The sequence below is a fragment of the Myxocyprinus asiaticus genome, chromosome 31 (genome assembly GCF_019703515.2).
Source record: "Myxocyprinus asiaticus isolate MX2 ecotype Aquarium Trade chromosome 31, UBuf_Myxa_2, whole genome shotgun sequence".
Lineage (NCBI taxonomy): Eukaryota > Metazoa > Chordata > Actinopteri > Cypriniformes > Catostomidae > Myxocyprinus > Myxocyprinus asiaticus.
The window spans coordinates 19,902,105-19,922,006 of record NC_059374.1 but is presented as its reverse complement, the minus strand read 5'-3'; the positions used below and the strand labels follow the sequence as shown (position 1 = coordinate 19,922,006).

General features: G+C 38.7%; 1 protein-coding gene across 3 annotated transcripts in view; it reads left to right on the top strand.

Moving 5' to 3' along the window:
- Nucleotides 1–19,902, top strand: part of LOC127422203 (pleckstrin homology-like domain family B member 1) — a 122,412-nt gene that overhangs the window by 62,200 nt on the left and 40,310 nt on the right. For all 3 annotated transcript variants that reach the window (XM_051665535.1, XM_051665534.1, XM_051665536.1), the window contains 7 exons: nt 9,665–9,949; nt 11,387–11,533; nt 11,759–11,896; nt 13,127–13,186; nt 15,338–15,466; nt 18,159–18,314; nt 18,438–18,548. In XM_051665535.1, the coding sequence (XP_051521495.1) occupies nt 9,665–9,949; nt 11,387–11,533; nt 11,759–11,896; nt 13,127–13,186; nt 15,338–15,466; nt 18,159–18,314; nt 18,438–18,548 (1,026 nt within the window). The remainder of the gene's footprint in view (nt 1–9,664; nt 9,950–11,386; nt 11,534–11,758; nt 11,897–13,126; nt 13,187–15,337; nt 15,467–18,158; nt 18,315–18,437; nt 18,549–19,902) is intronic.

The window sequence follows — 19,902 nt, the reverse complement described above, 5'->3', positions numbered from 1 at the left end:
ATGAGGGCACTCCATCTGACTTCCATCCCCTTAAAATAATCTGCCTGCCAATGATAATACTGGTCAGAACCAAATTTTGTATGTGTTTATCCCCCAAAATACTGAGTCTGGGGCAAAATAAATTTGGGTGCCCAAAACATCACATATCTCTGAATCTTCAACCAAAATTCTTGGATCTTAACACCCCCCCCAAAAAACATGGGTTGTGTCTCCATCTTCTGATTGGCATCGTCAGCAGGTGAGTGTGTCTTTAAGACCAAGCCTATACAATCTAGAGGGGGTCCAACAGAATTTATGTAAAATCTTGAATTGCATAAGGCGTACCTTTGCATCTCTAGATGCAGACTTGATGTTTTTTAGAATCCTAGCCCACACTCCCCCCTCCAATACCAAGTTTAAATCTTACTCCCATAATCTCTTGAGAAGTTAAAGCTCCATCCCCCTGACTCTGAATTAGCAGGGAGTAATAAACTGATGCCTCATGACCTTTTCCAAAAGCAGTAATCACCTCTTTAGGGGTGTGTGTGCTACTCCCAAAAACGGTACAGAGCAGATGGCGCAGCTGTAAATACCTATAGAACTAAGATCTGGGAATCCCAAAATGTTGAACCAAATTTTCAAAAGATCTCAACACTCCACTCTCATATAGGTCACCAAGTGTAGTAACTCCCCCCTCACAATCCACTCTGACCAGCAGAAAGGGGACTTATTAATACATAATTTAGGGGTCAGCCATATGCTTGAGGCAACATTTAAATAAATGTCTGAATTAAAGACTCTGGACACTTTTGTCTATACCGAGTGCAAATGCGAGGTAACGGGGTGTAACTTAACTTCTTCGATTAGTTTGATAGAAAGGCTTTGCAATGGCGAAATAGGGGCAAGAACTTCCTGTTCAATACAAAACCAGGGAGGGGCTCTCTCAGGTGGAAGCGACCAATGAGCCAAATGTCTGAGACCGAATGCATAATAATGAAACAAAATCTTGGGTAGGCCTAGCCCACCTTTGTCAATCGGCCTATGTAACTTATTAAAATGTAATCTAGGATGCTTACCATTGCAAATGAAGGACTTCACTATGCTATCAATTTGCTTGAAATAAGAGAGGGGGACATCTACAGGGAGAGATTGTAGCAGGTATTTACATTTTGGAATATAATTCACTTTATTAACATTAACCTTCACAATCATAAATAAATGTAATGAAGCCTACCTGCCCACATTTCTCGAAAACCTTTTTATTAAGGGGTCAAAATTAACTCTACTAAATCAGACAAATTTTCTGGGAATAAAATGCCCAAATACTTGCCCCTGGTTGGGCCACTGGAAGGTGCCCGGCTGAAAAGCCGTTACTGGGCAATACGCTGTCAGAGCCAAAGCTTCGGATTTAGACCAATTGACTCTGTATCCTCAGAACTTAGAAAAGGAATTAATAATTCTGTGGAGGCAAGGCATAGATCTAGTTGGGTCAGAGACAAATAATAAAATGTCATCTGCATAAAGAAAAAGCTTATGCACCATTCCTCCCATCACCACCCCTGGAAAATCATCTTCCCTTCTTATCGTGGCTGCTAATGGTTCCAGGGAAGAACAATAATGGGGAAAGAGGGCAACCCTGCCGAGTGCCCCTATTCGGAGTAAAATAATCTGAAATTAATCCATTTGTTTGTACCGCTGCTACCGAGTGTCTATAAAGTAACTTAATCCATCCAATAAAAGTATTCCTGAACCCATTTATTTCCAAAATCTTAAAAAGATAATCCCATTCTACCATATCAAACGCCTTTTCGGCATCAAGTGAGATGGCAGCGACCGGAGTCTGATCATTCGCCACTGACCACATGATATTGATGAAATGTCTAATGTTATCAGAAGAGCTGCGGTCCCGAATAAACCCCACATGATCTATATGTATAAGTGATGTCATAACTTTACTTAATCGGTTAGCCAGAATTTGTGACAATATTTTTACCTCTAGCTGGATCAGGGAAATTGTACAGTAACTTATACACTCGCTTGGATCTTTGTCCTTTTTAAGAATCAGACTGATCCAGATTTGTTTCATGGTTGGCGGAAGCTTTCCATTCTTTAATGATTCCATATAAACTTCTAACAAATTTTTAATCGTCAGTTTAGGGAGTTCTAATGGTTCCACAAAGTTTCTAATATCTTCATCAGTAGACGAAGACGTGGAGATATAGAGATCAAGATTCTTTAAAAGCAATATTAATATTAATGGCACCACCAGCAGATTTCACTGAGGGAATGGTAGAAAAAGACTCTCTCTGCTTTATATATCTAGCCAAAAGCTTCCCTGCTTTGTCCCCCGACTCAAAGTATGACTGACTGAGTTTCTTGCATTCCTTGAATCGATCACGTTTCTCTCTTGTTGAATTCGAGAAGTCTGGGAACAAGAAAATGTTGTGGTTCTTCCAAGAAAGCCTTCCTTTACTCTTTGCCTCGCGAGGTGGAACACTGTGAGCTCGCTCGATTTCCAGCTTATGGCCTGTTATGTCGAGCAGACTCGGAAAGAGCCCGTCCAGGAATTCCACCATATTCTGACCCTCTGCTCACTCAGGAATTCCAACAATTTGGATGTTATTCTGCCAGTTACAATTCTCCATATCTTCCAACTTTTCCCAGATGCGCTACAAGTCTGCCTTGGTTGCTAGAGGATTAGCAGCTAATTCCCTCTCCAATGACTCCAGATAATCGATCAGTTTCTCAACATCTGCCACTCTTGTAACCATCTCAGTGAATTTCGTCTCCATGGCAGTGATCGATCGACATATTACAGATAAGCTCCTCCAAGTCAGCAACGACCTTAGTCAGCATTGCCGACACGTTCATCAACTGTCACCGAATTTCCTTAACCTAACTGGCCAAATCGACTCCGGGGCTTGTGGCCTGCTGCTCGGGGGCATCAGCTTGAGCACATAAGTGCCTTTTAATGTCTCCAGAGCCTGAGGATTTTGAATTCTTTGACACATTGTCTTCCTAGAACAGTTAAGAATCAAGGTGTATCGAATCTCACCGGTTTATGACACAAAAAGTATTAAAACTAACAAAGTGCGCAGAGCTCGCTATTCACACGTCCGAACCTCGCATGGCGGCACGCGACTCCGAGAAACACTGTTGATATTCGAACTCAGCTGCCAAAACAAACACACCCCTCCTTTCAGTGCTCCTTTGGAAGCTCTGTCCCCCAAATTCATCCAGCTCCAGACACTCACAACTCTCCTGCTACTAAATCTAACATCACAACAACAGCATATATGGGTTCTGTGAAAAAATTTAGGTTACCCACCTATTGAGAAGAAAAAGAGCAACTTCTGCATCCGTCTTAAAGCCTTTTACCTCTCGGAGGTCTCTCCACTGCTGAAAACCCTCGCCGATGTTGACGCGGCTCCTAGCCCTCAATTTATCATAATCTTTCTCTTTTTTAGTTTGTATTCGTCTGACCTTTTTCTCTTGGTCTGTTTCTCAGCCATTTGTCCTCCTTGGAGTTTAGAAAGTTCACATCAGCCAGATTTGCCATCGCTCTTCTAGTGAATTTCCCTCTTGCTCTGCCCCCACCCCCCATCCTGTGCACGCGCTAGAACCACCCCCTGTTGCTGATTGGCTGGAGTAGTGTTGTGTGGATCGGTCCGATCCGCTTTGTTTTTGTCCCATTTACAGAACCAGGGCTGTGTATAAATACTAGATTTTTTTTCAGCCCACCCACAGAACGGACAGCTAGCAGACTGTGAGGAGATATTTGCAGAATTTGACAAAAAGTGTATTGGATTAGAATTACTGAGTGCACATTTAAGTGGAAATAATCAGATGTTACAGTATACAGCAATTACTGGGGCAAATTGTTGTAGACGAGAAACAATCTGTGAAATCACCTCTCAGTATTAGAAGGGTCTAGTGTTGTTTTGGTAGTTCAAGCCTGAGGAATGAAAGCATGGAGGCGTTTCGCAATTCAGACATGTAATTTTCTCAATGAGACATCCCTGTCAGGTGAAGACATGTTGCTGTGATTGAAAGTTGTCCAGAGTTTTTTTTTTTTTTTTTTTTTTTTTTTACTTTATTATAACTTTTGATACAGAAGCACCTCTCTGGCTGAAGTCATTTTTTGTTTGATGATTTTGTTTGACTTGTTTGAAAGGGCCATGGGAACAGTTAGAATGGAGTCTCCTTAGTCGTGTTTCTCCTGTCAGTTGGAATGCTATGATGCTGAATCAAGTAGGCTGCTGATTACAAGTTCAGTTAATTGAGGGTTTGGAGAATACTCATCACAGCACTCCATAGATCACTCTAAAGTTCAAACTCATTAAGTCTCCAGAGCACATCAAAGAGAGCAAATTAAACACGCTCGGATACCAGTGTGGCACTTTTTGTTTATCTTGCTTTTCTGGTGTGGATTTTATATCCCATGTTGGAACTGAATCATGTGTAATTATTTTACATCCTAGAGTAGAACAACCGGTGGTTTGTGGTGGAACTATATGGGGATTTGTAATACCATATTAAATGAATAAATCAATAAAACATTATATGGATCTGTGAAATTAATATTACCAAAACTGAACACTTACAAATTATTCAATTAGTTGTTTTAATTGGATAGATAGATAGATAGATAGATAGATAGAGTGCATTCAGAAAGTATGCAGACCCCTTAATTTTTTTTCACATTTTGTTATGTTGCAGCCTTATGCTAAAATGCTTTAAAAAAAAAAAAAAAAAATTCCACATCAGTCTACACTCCATACCCCATAATGACAAAGCAAAACCAGTTTTGATAACTTTCCAAATTTATTAAAAAGAAAAAACTGAAATATCACATTGACGTAAGTATTCAGAACCTTTGCTATGACACTTGAAATTTAGCTCAGGTGCATCCCGTTTCTCTGGATCATCTTTTAGATGTTTCTACACTTTAACTGGAGTCCACATGTGGCAAATTCAATTGATTGGACATAATTTGGAGAGGCACACACCTGTCTATATAAGGTCTCGCAGCTGAAAATATATATCAGAGCAAAAACCAAGCCATGAAGTCAAAGGAACTGCCTGCAGAGCTCAGAGACAGGATTGTGTCGAAGCACAGATCTGGGGAAGGCTACAAATAATTTCGGCTGCATTGAAGGTTCCCAAGAGCACAGTGGCCTCCATAATTCTTAAATGGAAGAAGTTTGGAACAACCAGGACTCTTCCTAGAGCTGGCCGCCTGGCCAAACTGAGCAATCAGGGGAGAAGGGCCTTGATAAGAGAGGTGACCAATAACCTGATGGTCACTCTGGTTGAGCTCCAGAGATCATGTGTGGAGATGGGAGAAACTTGCAGAAGGACAACCATCACTGCAACACTCCACCAATCTGGGCTTTATGGCAGAGCAGCCAGACAGAAGCCTCTCCTCAGTGCAAGACAGATGAAAAACCACCTAAAGGACTCTCAGACTGTGAGAAACAAGATTCTCTGGTCTGATGAAACAAAGATTGAACTGTCTGGCCTCAATTCCAAGCATCATGTCTGGAGAAAACAAGGCACCGCTCATCACCTGCGCAATATCATCCCAACGGTGAAGCATGGTGGTGGTATGCTGTTGGGGTGTTTTTCAGCAGCAGGGTCTGGGGGACTGGTCAGGGTTGAAGGAAAGCTGAACGCAGCAAAATACAGATATATCATTAATGAAAACCTGGTCCAGAGTGCTAAGAACCTCAGACTGAGCCGAAGGTTCACCTTCCAACAGGACAATGACCCTAAGCACACAGCCAAGACAACACAAGAGTGGCTTAGGGACAACTTTGTGAATGTCCTTAAGTGACCCAGCCAGAGCCCGGACTTGAACCCAATCGAACATCTCTGGAGAGACCTGAAAATGGTTGTCCACCGACGGTCCCCATCCAACCTGACAGAGCTTGAGAGGATCTGCAGAGGTTGAATGGCAGAAAATCCCCAAATCCAGGTGTGCAAAGCTTGTCACATCATACCCAAAAAGATTTGAGGCTGTAATCACTGCCAAAGGTGCTTCAACTAAGTAATGAGTTAAGGGTCTGAATATTATGTCAATGTGATATTTCAGTTTTGTTTTTTTTTAATACATTTGCAAAGTTATTAAAAATCTGGGTTTTGCTTTGTTGTTATGGGGTAAGGAGTGTAGATTGATGTGAAAAATAATAATTTAAAGCAATTTAGAAAAAGGCTGCAATGTAACAAAATGTGAAAAAATTAAGGGGTCTGAATACTTTCTGAATGCACTATAGATAGATAGACAGACAGACAGACAGACAGATAGACTGACAGACAGACATATTAGCTATTTTAATAGACTACCAGTATAACAAATGTTTTTCAGGTAATGCCTGTAACGATTTGTGGAATAGCTGCAAAATTTGCTAAGAGACAGTGGTTGAATTGATAAATAAGAGCTCATTGATAGCACACCAGCAACCCAGGCTGGATTTTTACATGCATTGCAACAGCAAAAGACAATACAATCCATTGTCACACATTTTTAAAGATTAACATATGATTTAAAAATTATGAAAGCTGTTTATTTCCATTTTGAGTTGCATACACGCTTTATTACTTATCGTAAAAGATCCTGCCAATCAGCAATGTCGGTGCCCCAGTCTGTAGCGAATGCCATGAAATGGTCAGAGGTCACACTGAGAATGTGTCTTTGAGGTGGGTTGACTGGTCTGTGGGGCCAGCTGTTAACCCATTCATACCCCCCAGGCAGACAAGGCAACCAGGCAACATGAGTCGTGTGTAGTTAGATAAATCTTTCAAAAACCTGTCAAGAACATGTCCAGGTCCTATTGCATTGTGGCATTATTTTTATTACAGTTAAACACATTTCCCAAAAGCAAAAAATTTAATTAATGTGAAATAATAAAAATAGATATGTTGTTTAAATTTTAAAGTATATGTACATCATAGTTGTATTTCTTGTACTGCCTTTAAATGCTTAATTAAATACAAAATTATATAATAGTGTGTATAACAGTAACTTTTTGGTAACACTTTATTTTACAGTGTCCATATTATACATATTACATGTATTGACTATAGTAAAAACAGTAAATGAAGCATAATTACAAGTAACTAACCCTAAACCTATAGTACACGTTGTTAATTAATATTACTCAGTACTTACTTATGTAATAACACAGTAACAAGGACAAAATAAAGTGTTACCAACTTTTTTATTGTAATACAGTAATGCAAAATTGTATAACAGTAATGAGAATCTAATGAGAATCAAGGGAAATGAGTAAAACGCCTGGACACATTACAGTAATGAAACTTTGGTGGGAAAAGTTGCTTTATTCTAATGAAAATAATGTCAGAATGCAAACATAATGGTCCTGAAGGTTTCATTTTCTTTGGGCATAACTTTTTTTCTTTTGAATTTGGGGACCCACTTTATATTAGATGTCTTTAACTACTCTGTACTTAAGTATTTGATACTAGGGCTGCAACTAATGATTATTTTGATAATTGACTAATCTAAAGATTATTAGAACGATTATACGACTATTCAGTGTTTATTGCAACGATTAATCATTTGCGCTTAATCAATTATTCAGCTTGTGCTTCAACTTAAAAGGTTATATTAAATGTGCTTACTAACAATAAAGAGGACAAAATCATCTTTTAAAAATACCTCTAAATGACATTCACTGAATTAAAGGGGGGAAAAAAAGATATTTTTTATTAAGTTTAATTCAGTAAAACAAATCACTGCAAAAAATCCTATTGTTATTATCAAGTGTTTTTATCTTGTTTTCCATTTAAAATAGTCTAAAAATCCTTAAAACAAGATACATTTACTTGAGAAGCGACATATAAGATATTTAGACTTGCTTTAAGAGAATGTATCTTAAATATAAGTATATTTTGTATATAAGTGTATTTTTTCACTTGGTTATACTTCTGCGAGTGCAGTAAAGACAAAATATACTTATATTTAAGATCTATTCTCTAAAAGCAAGTCTAAATATCTTATATGCTGCTTCTCAGGTTAATGCATCTTTTTTTTAAAGGATTTTTAGATATTTTAAAATATTTGAATTTATATTATATTATATTAAACATTCTCCGATAAAAAGGTTTTCTTCTGCAGTATAGCTGCTAAAGAAAACGTATGTTGTTTTAAAGGAGTTTTAGATATTTATATTGGAAAACAAGCCAAAACAAAAACAAATCAAAAACATATTATGTTGCAGTGGATAATGCGGTGAAGACTACCCTCTCTCACCTTTCTGTTCACTTCAATCCATCTTTAACTCTCAAAAAAATAAAACCTCTCTCTTATTAATAAAGCTGCGTATTGCCAATTTTCTTCACGATACGAAATGCACAGTGACACATATATTATGATTCAATAAGTCGCGAGTCATCACGTTATAACCTAGCTGCATTAAGCATGCGCGCTCGAGGGATGAGCATCCCCGCGACAGAGTGTGCATCAGCCGGGTGCAGTTACAATCTCTCCCCCTTAGATCGGGACATTCACGCAACTCTTAGAAGAGGTGCTGACCGCACAGAGAAATGACAGTTTCGGAGTTTGTAGTTATTTACATGATCTGCTTCCATATTATTTGAACTTTAATAAAGCTATAACGCATTAAATATAACTGTATTTAAGATGTAATGCCGAGGTGTTTCCTTTAAACACCCCGGCTTATTCCACAACAAGAGTGCTTCTGTATTTATTTATTTTGTATTTTTGTATAATTCCCTCATACTTTGCGATCTACATCACCTGAATCTGATTGGAAAGTTTAGAGTGCATCTGGACTGTGAGCTGTTTTCAACCTCTCCTCAGTCAGGCGCGAACTGCAGTGCTGCTCTCGCACGTTATCATTAGAGTTCAATGTGATCTCATGTTACGTTAAATGAGATCAAATGACTATTCGATGACGAAAATGTTTGTCAATTTTTTATTGTCGATGTTGTCGATAACGTCGACTGATCATTTCAGCCCTATTTGATACAAGGTACTTAATATGTACATGTGTGTTGTTGCATTGTACTCAAATTTAAAGTACCTGCATTTAAATACATTTGTAGTTACACTGTTAACTTTACCCCTAATCTTAAACCTAATCTTACCCCAACCCTTACCCTAAACCCTAACCCTAATCTAAACCCTAAACCTACCTGTACCTCAACCTCAGTAGCAGCAATTGTGAATCTTGTAAGAATTTTGCAGAACAACATAAAATTACAAAATAAGTACATTTGTATTGTATGTATTTTAATGTTAGTACATAGTAGTTAAAGACACCTAATATAAAGTGGGACAGAGTTTGGATTAAAATGTGACCCAGACATATTTCCATGACATTCATCCAATTGTTTCAGTGGTTAATGAGTAGCCTCCACGTCGGCTGTCAGGTAGGGCCTGCTCTGACAGGTGCTCTGTGCAGGGGTTGTGTTGCTTGAGTGTGCTGAATGCAAGGACCAAGATCTCTCACTTGAGGACAGCGACCTGATAAGAGTTGCTCCAGACAGCGGTGCTTCTGTTTATATCCTCTCCTTTCTCATCAGATTGGCATCAGCAGTGTGGTTTGTGCCGGAGGCTGGCGCAGAGGAGATTAGATAACATGAGGGCAGTTTTTACCACCCCTGACTTATCTAATGGTTCATCTCTATTTCATTTTAGGAACGACAGCGGCTGGAGACAATCTTGAACCTCTGTGCGGAGTATAACAAGGGTGACGGGCCGGCGGGTGATCTGGCCAGGATGGGCATCTCTGGGCTTGACTCAGGGGAGGGGCTTAATGTCAGACAACCTTCCATGGACAGTGTGAGCAGCACTTCCTTGAGGGTGGCACAGAGACATCGTGAGAGCCAAGAGGAGAACCTGAAGCAGGACTGCAATAGCACTGAGAGTGCACAGCAGGATAGACAGGCCCCAACAGTTCTGCTGAACGGACAGAATGGACAGGTGTGACTTCTTCTCCTTCTAGCTTGAGCAACATAGTGTTTGTCAAAAGTGTAGTTTTACGGTGTCTGTATCTGTGTTTTCAAATGCAAACAGTTTTCAACTTGTTCAACAACATTAATATGTTTTTCCTATCACATATTTGCATGTTTAGTAGTACGTAGTTAGTGTTCAGATGACAATGGGAATGCATTCCAGCATGTCAGTGGACTCCAATTTTAAACGCTTTTCTAAACTGTCGCCGAATAGCGTTCTTGAAGGGGCGAACAGCATCCAAGTCAGATGTCCCAATATACAAAGTTGACAATCAGGATGTATTCCATCAGGTCATCAACTCCAACTTGGAGTGCTTTTCTTAACTGTCATCGAATCATATTCTTAAAGGAGCCAATAGCATCCAGGTCAACATAACACTAGTATTTTGGTTCAATTTGAAGGCCACATTGTATAAATTGCAGGTTACCGTAGCATCTGTGCCATCTTTATCAGAGTAGCCTATGGAGTTGATACTATGCTATGCACATGTGCAATACAAATACATAGAATGCGTAAGATTGTTGTTAATACGTTGATTCGTTGCCTTGTTGAGCAGAGCAGCACAGTAAACAAACACCAGTTCTGGGGGCCTGGGTAGTGCAGCGAATAAAGACACTGACTACCACCCCTGGAGTCGCGATCGAATCCAGTGTGTGCTGAGTGACTCCAGCCAGGTCTCCTAAGCAACCAAATTGGCCCGGTTGCCTGGGAGGGTAGAGTCACATGGGGTAACCTCCTCGTGGTCGCTATAATGTGGTTCTCGCTCTCGGTGGGGTGCGTGGTGAGTTGTGCGTGGATGCCGCGGAGAATAGCGTGAAGCCTCCATACGCGCTATGTTTCTGCGGTAACACGCTAAACAAGCCACGTGATAAGATGCGCGGATTGACAGTCTCAGATGCAGAGGCAACTGAGATTCGTCCTCCGCCACCCGTATTGTGGCGAGTCACTACGCCACCACGAGGACTTAGAGCGCATTGGAAATTGAGCATTCCAAATTGGGGAGAAAAATTCTGAAGTGAATTCTTAAATGTGAGTCTGACAGAACATCACAGACTATATTTGAGCCACTGCGCCTTTTCAGTGCAGAGCCACCATGCTTCATACCCGTTGTTTATCCTACAGATATGTATAAATCACGCAGCGGTCGACTAGTCTTTCTATGCAACCCCTAGAACCTGAGACATATTTAGTGACCAGAATATCATCGAAATTTGGGGGTGAGGGTAAAGACTGACCTTTTGACCTGGGCCAGTAAGCAACCCCCCCAAAACAACCAACTATGCCGATGACATAACAATTTGCAATGCACTCAGAACACCATAGCAACGTTAAACAGTACCAAATCAGTGCTTGTTTCATAAGTTTCAAAGGGCCTTAAATTAACTGTATGTGAAATGTGTTTAGTCTGAGGACTCTCCAGGATCTGGCAGCATCAGCCGTCTGGAACTGGGCTACCTGGAAGAGGAGAGGGTTCAAGTGCTGGCAAAGGTAGATGAGCTTAAAGCTCGAATTACAGAACTGGAGCAGCAACTTCAGGAGTCCAAACAGGAGGTGAGCTGCTCACATAAACACACAACTGCACACAGACACACATAAGCATATATAATGTTCTGGAATAGAAAAGTAATTTCTCTGAAGGATATACAGGACGTCGTCTCCTAATTACATTGGCGGATAAGAGTTGGAAGAGACAGGAAGTGATGTGTAATGGAGCTCTTGGGCGTGTTTGCGTGGTCTGTGTGAGAACTGTTCTATCTGACGTGTTGATCTGGGCAGGTGGAGATGGAGAGAGCTCTGCTGCAAGGAGAGAGAGAGGCTGAGCTGGAGCAAATCGAGGCCGAGACGGAGATTATCAATCAGCTGCAGCACAAACTCAGTGAACTGGAGAGCACTTTCCAGAGAGAGAAAGACAAGGTAGGACACACACACATTTATATATTCATTCAAGTGTATACTGATCAGATGGTCCATTATACATGAAAACTGATCTTATATTATGCATGGCATGGTAAAGTTATAGTAATATTGTACATAATGGGCGACCAATATTGGTTCTTCTGTAACCGGTACTTATGCGTTATCTAGAGAGCAGGCCTGCCAGATATACGGTATATGCACAAATATACTGTATGTGTGCATAATGTAATACTTAAAACTTATTGCTAGCAAATGATATTCATTTAAGGAAATTTGCCAATGGCAGAATATAGGCAGATTAATCATTAGTAATAGACAGGGTTCCCACGGCCATGGAAAACCTGGAAATATCAGAATATATACAATATTAAAATATAAAATATAAAAAGTCATAAAGTTTCTATAGTGAACATACATTTTTCTAGTTATGCCCAGCTCTGAAATATTTTAGTGGTGTTCATTTACACTTTACAGTTTAATTTCTTCCATTTTGTGTATTTGCTATTGCAAAAAACAGCAGAACTATATGTAGATTATATTAATGACATACAGTATATAATTTTTTTATTATACAATTAAATGTGTATTATATTTACTGTATATTTTTTGTATATTTTTATCAGCTATCGGGCCTCCCTGATATCTTAATATCAGTATTGACATTGGCCTTTGAAAAAACCTTAATCGGTCGATCACTAATCAGTCTAGCTGACATATTGACCTTATTCACAGTAGCACCATCTTTAATTTTTGATGGGAATGACAACGAGGCTGTGAGTGATAGACTTACAGTTTCTTCAATGGGTTGTACCGTTATTTGAAGTATTTTGGATCGTTCCACTGATGAAACATTGAAAAAAACATCTTTTCAAGAAATTTCAGTAGAGAAAAAAATCCAGAATTATTGAGACTGTACTTCTATCCCTCACAGCCTTGTTTTCATTCATATCAAATATCAAATATTGCAATACTGTGAATAAGTATCATTTTTTAAATGATAAGCACAGATCATTGATCGCGCAGAATGCTATTGGCCCATATTCATACAAAATGAATGCTTATTCCCAAAATAGCACATTCATACATTCATTTTGCATTAAGATGTAAAAATGTTTCCATAATTGCGCACTGAAGAGTTTCCAGTCCCCTTCCGGAGTGTTGTGTGTTTAATACTGTTGAGCCACTTTGGACTGAACAGCCTTTTCTGGTCTCTGACATTCCTTAAAGGCATGCCATTCTGCACGATGGCCACTCAAGACCCATTCTGGTCTCTATTGCCATCCCCAGGTAAAAGAACAAACATACAAAAAAAAAGAGCAACAATGCTCATCCAAACTAGACATATCGCTTCCCATCACATCTGATCATTCTACACTCTAGAGGATCTGAAGATGATAGTCCAGTTTAAAGGCAATTCACTGGTTTAATTTTGGTAAGAAATAAAGAGTGAAAGGTTCTGTCTGTAATCAATTATTCATTCAAAAGAGGTGTTTTTTTTTCCTCACATTTTGTGGTGGTTCTCGTCAGGTCCTCTAAAAAGCTTGGCAACACTAACAAGCCTACATTAACCTCTAATATCCTCACTGCTTCACTCTGCACTCACAATCTCTCAGTTTCTCCTGCTCTCCCTTTTGGGTTCAAAACTGTTTAGCTTAGCACAAACTCAGGCTTGGGGATTAGTTTACTGACATTGAGGAACAATGTCTCCAGTGGTGCAAAACTCAGTAACTTTACAGTGGTTCTCTTTTTCCTGCACACTGAATTTCAACACATTCATATCCATCAGGTTCTGGGTTTCTCTGGGTGTTTTAGTCTTTTCTTACTATGTTGCTTAGTATTAGGCTATTGGACAGACATTTAAAGGAATTGTTCACCCAAAAATATAAATGATGTCATCTTTCCATTTACTTGTGAAACACAAAATGGAAATGTTAAAGAATGTGCTGTACGCCATTTTGATATTACAATGAATGGGGACTTGAACTTTTAAACTTCAAAAAAGGATGCAAAAGCACCATAAAAGTGTAATAGAAATGGTGTATATGACTTGTTTACTATTTTAAAAGTTTTCGGAATTCATATGATAGCTTTGTGTGAGGAACAGACCCAAATTTAAGTCATTGTTCACTGATAATCTACTTTTGTGATCTGTTCAACTTGAGAACTGCTACAACCGGATCATTGAGTCAGTGAGTTGAACGAATCATTCCGATTTTGTAACCCTATGCATCCAATTCATTGAAAGATCCTAGTCAAAATAATTGTTCGTTCACAGATTGGAAATCGCTACTTCTCTCATGAATTCTCACGAATGCACAAAGTGAAAAAATGCTTATTTCAGTGTGATTCTCACACAAATTACTTCAGAAGACTTGGAATATTGCGCACAAGTCTTATGGAATACTTTTTTGTTACTTTATGGTGCGTTTGCATGCTTTTGGAAGCTTAAAAGCTCCAGTCCCCATTCATTGTAATTGTAGAAGAAGGAAAGTCTGTTTCTGTTTCGCAGAAGAAATTCATATGGGTTTAAAGCAACACTGGTAAGTAAATAATGACAAGATGTTAATTTAAAATTCTTAAAATTATTAAAAGTATAAAGACAAAGGTTTATTTTAGATCGGTAAAGGGTAAAGCGATTTCTCTTTCTAGACCGGTTTGCAAGTTGTGTTTGGATGTAGCAGGGTTGTCCATTTGGATTTGATCTTTATTGATCAATTTGCATGCATCCAACCCATTTGCCCCATGGGGCTGGTTACCACCACGTTCATGTTACCAGTCAACAACTGCAGTAATTTAAACTAGATTGATTTTGACCACAAACACTGTGCAAACAAGAGAATTCCCCTATACATTTTTGATTTTTTACAGAATCTAGTTCCCTCTGCTGTGCTTTCATATACAGTATTGTAGCTGTTTTGTTGTTGTTGAAAGCACCTTATTTGTAGATGCTCTGAAAGTGCCCATAGATGACTTGAAAAGAACACAATGAATGATTGGAGAGCACTTTTATGCATTATGCATACAAAGTCTTAGAATCATCTGAAGACTAACTTTTGATTTTTGATGCATTAAGTATGATGCCACTGCAAATCTTTCATTTCACGATAAAAGAATCAAAACCTGCCAGCTTTAAACCAGCCAGCTATGCCAAAACAAACAAATTCCTCCATCCGATGTGGCATTATCTAACCTAAAATTAGCACATATTGGCAATAAATAATTACAGCTGAAGTCTTTGACCAAGAAATGCCTGAGAACAGCCCTGTCAAAGGCCTACAGTCCAGTTCCATTTAGTTTTTAGTGTTTTAGAGGGACAAGTCTTCATCCTTTTTGGCTCCACCCACTCTGTGGTGACCTCTAACCTTGGATGCTTCTGCATGGCATGGTTTTGAGCTGTGTGTTCTCTTTCTCTTCCCGGATGGTTTGTTTTCTTTCTAGGAGAGGGCTAATGTTGACAACGAGCGGGAAGCCCTGGAGAGGCTTCAGGATGGGTACAATGAGTTGACGAGCCAGCTTCATAACTGCCCTGAGTCTCTGAGGGAGCAGTTACAGGAACAACTCAAGAGGGTCAGTCACCATCAGGAATACAGCACTGGCCTCATACATGCCTGATCCAGAGTCACGTTCCCAATTAAGCTTTTTTGGGTTCTCTATGCACCAAACCCACAAGTCACCATGATGATCCCAGCAGAAATGTTATTCTCTGTTTATTATAAAACAGAATTTCTCCATGGAAATGTCTGGACAATCAGAAAAATAACAGATACCTTCTTTATATACATCTGACAAGTGTGCAAGGGTTTACTTCTGCTGGGAACTCCATGTTTCTTGTTCTCCAACACTTGTCTGTCTTAGTTTAGAGCACAGCAGAATATGGCAAAGGGCTATTTTGGGGGTATGGTGTTGGTCTGTGATTAAATGTTTGCATGTATTTATTTATTTTTTGTTTATGTTTTTCATATTTCTTATACATTGTTGAGATCTCTGGTGTGCTACTATCTAGTGCCAAGATGACAATAACATATAACATTGTACTAATCTATTAATGCAGACACTAACTTAGTACTAGTCTATCTTGTATTGTTTCTATATTCATCACTTCTCTCTCAACTTATCACAGATTTCTCTTTCCCAAAAGTTGTATTTCTATAAAAGTTGTATTTGTATTTTTAAGTGCAGTCTCTATAAGATTCTTATAGATTCTTAGAAAATTCTTATCCAGCAATCATAAACCCTGTATGTGGTGCAGAAAGGCTTTATTGCAATACAAACCATACCAAGAGGTAAGCAAAGCATACCTATAGTATGCACAGCATCTTTAAAGCGGTGTTTACAAAGTACTTTAAAGAAAACATATGAATACATATAAATGTCACATACGTAGAATAAAATAAATAGTAAAAATAAATTAAAATGCATAAAACACATAGAATAAATTTAAAAAAAAATAAGGAGAGAAGGCAATTAAAGTCCTTGTTAAAAATAATAATAAAATATCATCTTGATTTCTTTATTTTGATATGCATAGATAATGGAATGTCATGATGCAGTGATCTTTTTTCAGACAGAAATATCCCGATGGCTGCACAGAGAGGGAAGTGATGACGTGTGCTCTGAGCCTTCAAGCTCCTCAGTGTCACAAATGCTTTAATGAACACAGCAAGGGTTAGCTAGTGTCCTTGAGATCTGTATAGAAAGGATGACAAGGCTTCCCTGCATTATAAACAAATATTATGCTGGTTTTCATGAGAACAATGTATGATCTGAAAGTCTTTATCAGTCCTTTCCAGTTTTTCTATTCCAACTGGCTGTTTCAATCATATTTATATACATTGCTCTGGTCGCAGTTGGATATAATATGATAGATCTAGGAAAAGTCTTAAAGGGTTAGTTCATCCAAAAATGAAAATCCTCTCATGATTTACTCACCATTAAGCCATCCCAGATGTGTAAGACTTTCCTTCTTCAGCAGAACCGAAGTGAAGATTTTTATAAGCACATTTCAGTGCTTTTTGTCCATACAATGTAAGTAAATGGGTGCCATCAGGCATATTTAGGCAGCATAAAAGTAATCCACATGACTCCAGTCGATCAATTAATGTCTTCTGAAGCAAATCGATACATTTGTGTAAAAAAATTATTTGATAATTAAAACTTTATTAACTTTAAAAAAATAGCTTCCTTTCAGCAGTTGACGCATCTGTGACATAAGCGCAATGGCGTGTTTACACAAGAAGTCAGAAGCTCGTGCTTTGTATACAACAGAGGAATGAATGGCACGTGAGAGTTAGGTTATTTCAAACAGCAACCGGAGGCAATGATTTAAAATTAAAAACATTTTAATGATCAATTTGTTTCTTACACCAACCTATCGATTGCTTCAGAAGACATTAATTGATTGACTGGAGTTGTGTGGATTACTTTTATGCTGCCTAAATATGCCTTTTGGACCGTCAAACATCAGCAGACTGATGGCACCTGTATACTTGCATTGTATGGACAAAAAGCGCTGAAATGTGCTTATAGAAATCTTCACTTCAGTACTGCTGAAGAAGGAAAGTCATACACATCTGGGATGGCTTAAAGGTTAGTAAATCATGAGAAGATTTTCATTTTTGGGTGAATTAACCCTTTACGAGTGTTCGATTTCCATGCAGATCAATGTGCAGTGTTTTGGGTTCCTTTTTGTCCTTCTCTTTGCCCTCTTAAAGAGATAGTTCACCCCAACATGAATATAATGTCATCATTTATTCACCCTCATGTCGTCCAAATCTGTAAAGGAGAAGTTTAGTAGATTGTCTAAGCTGTTCTCTTCCACATAGGGTTGTCAAGCTCTAAAAAAAAAAACATCAAAAAGCACCATAAAAGTATCATAATAGTAGTCTATATGACTTGTTAGCCATATTTAAAATCCTCTGAAACCATTTGATAGGGTTGTGTGATGAACAGATGGAAATTTAAGTCGTTATTCACTGAAAATCTTGCTTGACAACTGTGGTCAACATTCATTTTCACTGTATTCAAAGAGGCAGCTTGGACATTTTGCTATTAGTAACTCACTTTCTGTTCTGCACAAGAAAGTCATATGGGTTTGGAAAGACATGATGGTGAGAAAATAATGACTGAATTTTCATTTTTGGGTGAACCTTCCCTTTAAGCTGTCTCAGCTTGGCTGCTGCAAAGCATGCTCAGTGCTGCTGTTTAAGTGATGCTTTGGCTGCTTGTTGACCCAAGGCTTGGTGTGTGTGTGTGTGTATAGGAAGCAGAGACTCTTGAGGCTGCAACTAAGCAGTTTGAGGACCTTGAGTTCCAGCAGTTAGAGAAGGAGAGCAGTCTAGAAGAAGAACGAGAGACAATCAGCCAGCAGCTGCTTCAGGACAGAGCACAGTACCAAGGCAGTGTGGCCAAAAGAAAGGTACATGAACACAATAGACAGCTGAATGTGATGTAACAAAGCATGAAACCACCAGTAGCTTTGTTTTAGTTTTGTTACAGATTTTTAAAGTGTTGATTCAATGTCTGAACTGTTCCTTTCCAGGAAAAGGTTGCAGCCCTGGAAAGCCAGGCCAGTCAGTATGGTATGCAAGCCGCTCAGGAGTGTGAGAGGCTAGCCAAAGACAGAAGTATCACCTTTCAGCTGCTACAGAAGGTACAGTCCAAGAACTTCCTCTATTAACTAATATTATTCTTTTTTACAAACTCCTCGTAGTAAAGGCAGATTTATACTTTTTCGTTGAACCTACACCTGTAGCCTCTATGTGGTGGCTTTCTGCCAGCACAGTAAAAAAAAGTTCATCTAAGATTGATATGGAGATTAGTAACATATTATTTATGATACATGTTTCCTGCCATGAAGAGAGAAATTAAATTAGGCATATACTGTATTATATACACAGTGCAGTGTATATTTTGCATACACAGCGAGCTGAAAGAAAAGCATCAAATTAATTAACAAGTACTCACTTGACACACTTGTGTCATTTTAAAGGTTAGAAGCTGGACTTTACAATGCATATGTAAGGAATAATTGACGACGGACCGTTGAATTATTGAAATATAATGTACTCATCAAGGCGGTAATGCTGTTACACCTCGGGTGTGCATTATTTTTGAATAATTCAACGAGCCGGAGTCAACTATTCCGCTTATATGACGCTTACCAAACCTCAAGACATTTTCAAGTTTTCGTCCCTAAAACATTCTTTAACAGTTAAGCTTGGGATCAATGGCATTTTCACGTATCGATAATAATAAGATTTTCCAGATGATTTTGGATATATATCGGGTTTGTTTCCGGAAAAAATAGGGCTGCGCGTTGCACAATAGTCTGTCTTTTCAAACATATTTCTCAACACAACTCTGGTAAAGTGTGAGAAGCAGGGTAAATTATAATGGGTTGCGCACCAGATGCATCTGGCAGACGAAATGGCACGTTCTTAAATTCGAAACAGTTATTTTCTATGATGGTACGAATGTGCACACAATGCGGGCTTGTCTACAGAGGCTGTTAAAAATTCTGCAGCGCCACGAAGCTCATCTCGCCTGGTTTTGGCATTTTTTTTGCCATTTTAATGCTTTAATGCTAATTAAATTGCATAATAAATGTTTTCATTTCTAATTTCTTCATTCAGTTTGCACAGTTACACCAGGTTCATACACTTAACCTGCAAACTCATCAACATAATTTTGTTAATTCTTGAAGTAAAAAAATCGCAATGTGTGTGTGATACCTGAGCCTGGTCAATGCCACGACCGGCTTCAGTAAATGTTGCTCCCTTGTGGTCTCCCAAAGCAATTATTTCAGACAACATTGAATGGAATGTTACTGGCAGTGAATTGAAAGCACTCAAATTAGGCTTTTCATTTAAATGTCTGCAGATGTTAATATATCAATGCCTCAAAAATGTATCAGTAAAATAATGTGCCGATCAATAATTGATATATCAATATTTTATGACATCCCTATTAACAATAGCCGCTTTTCCACCAACGGACAGAACAGT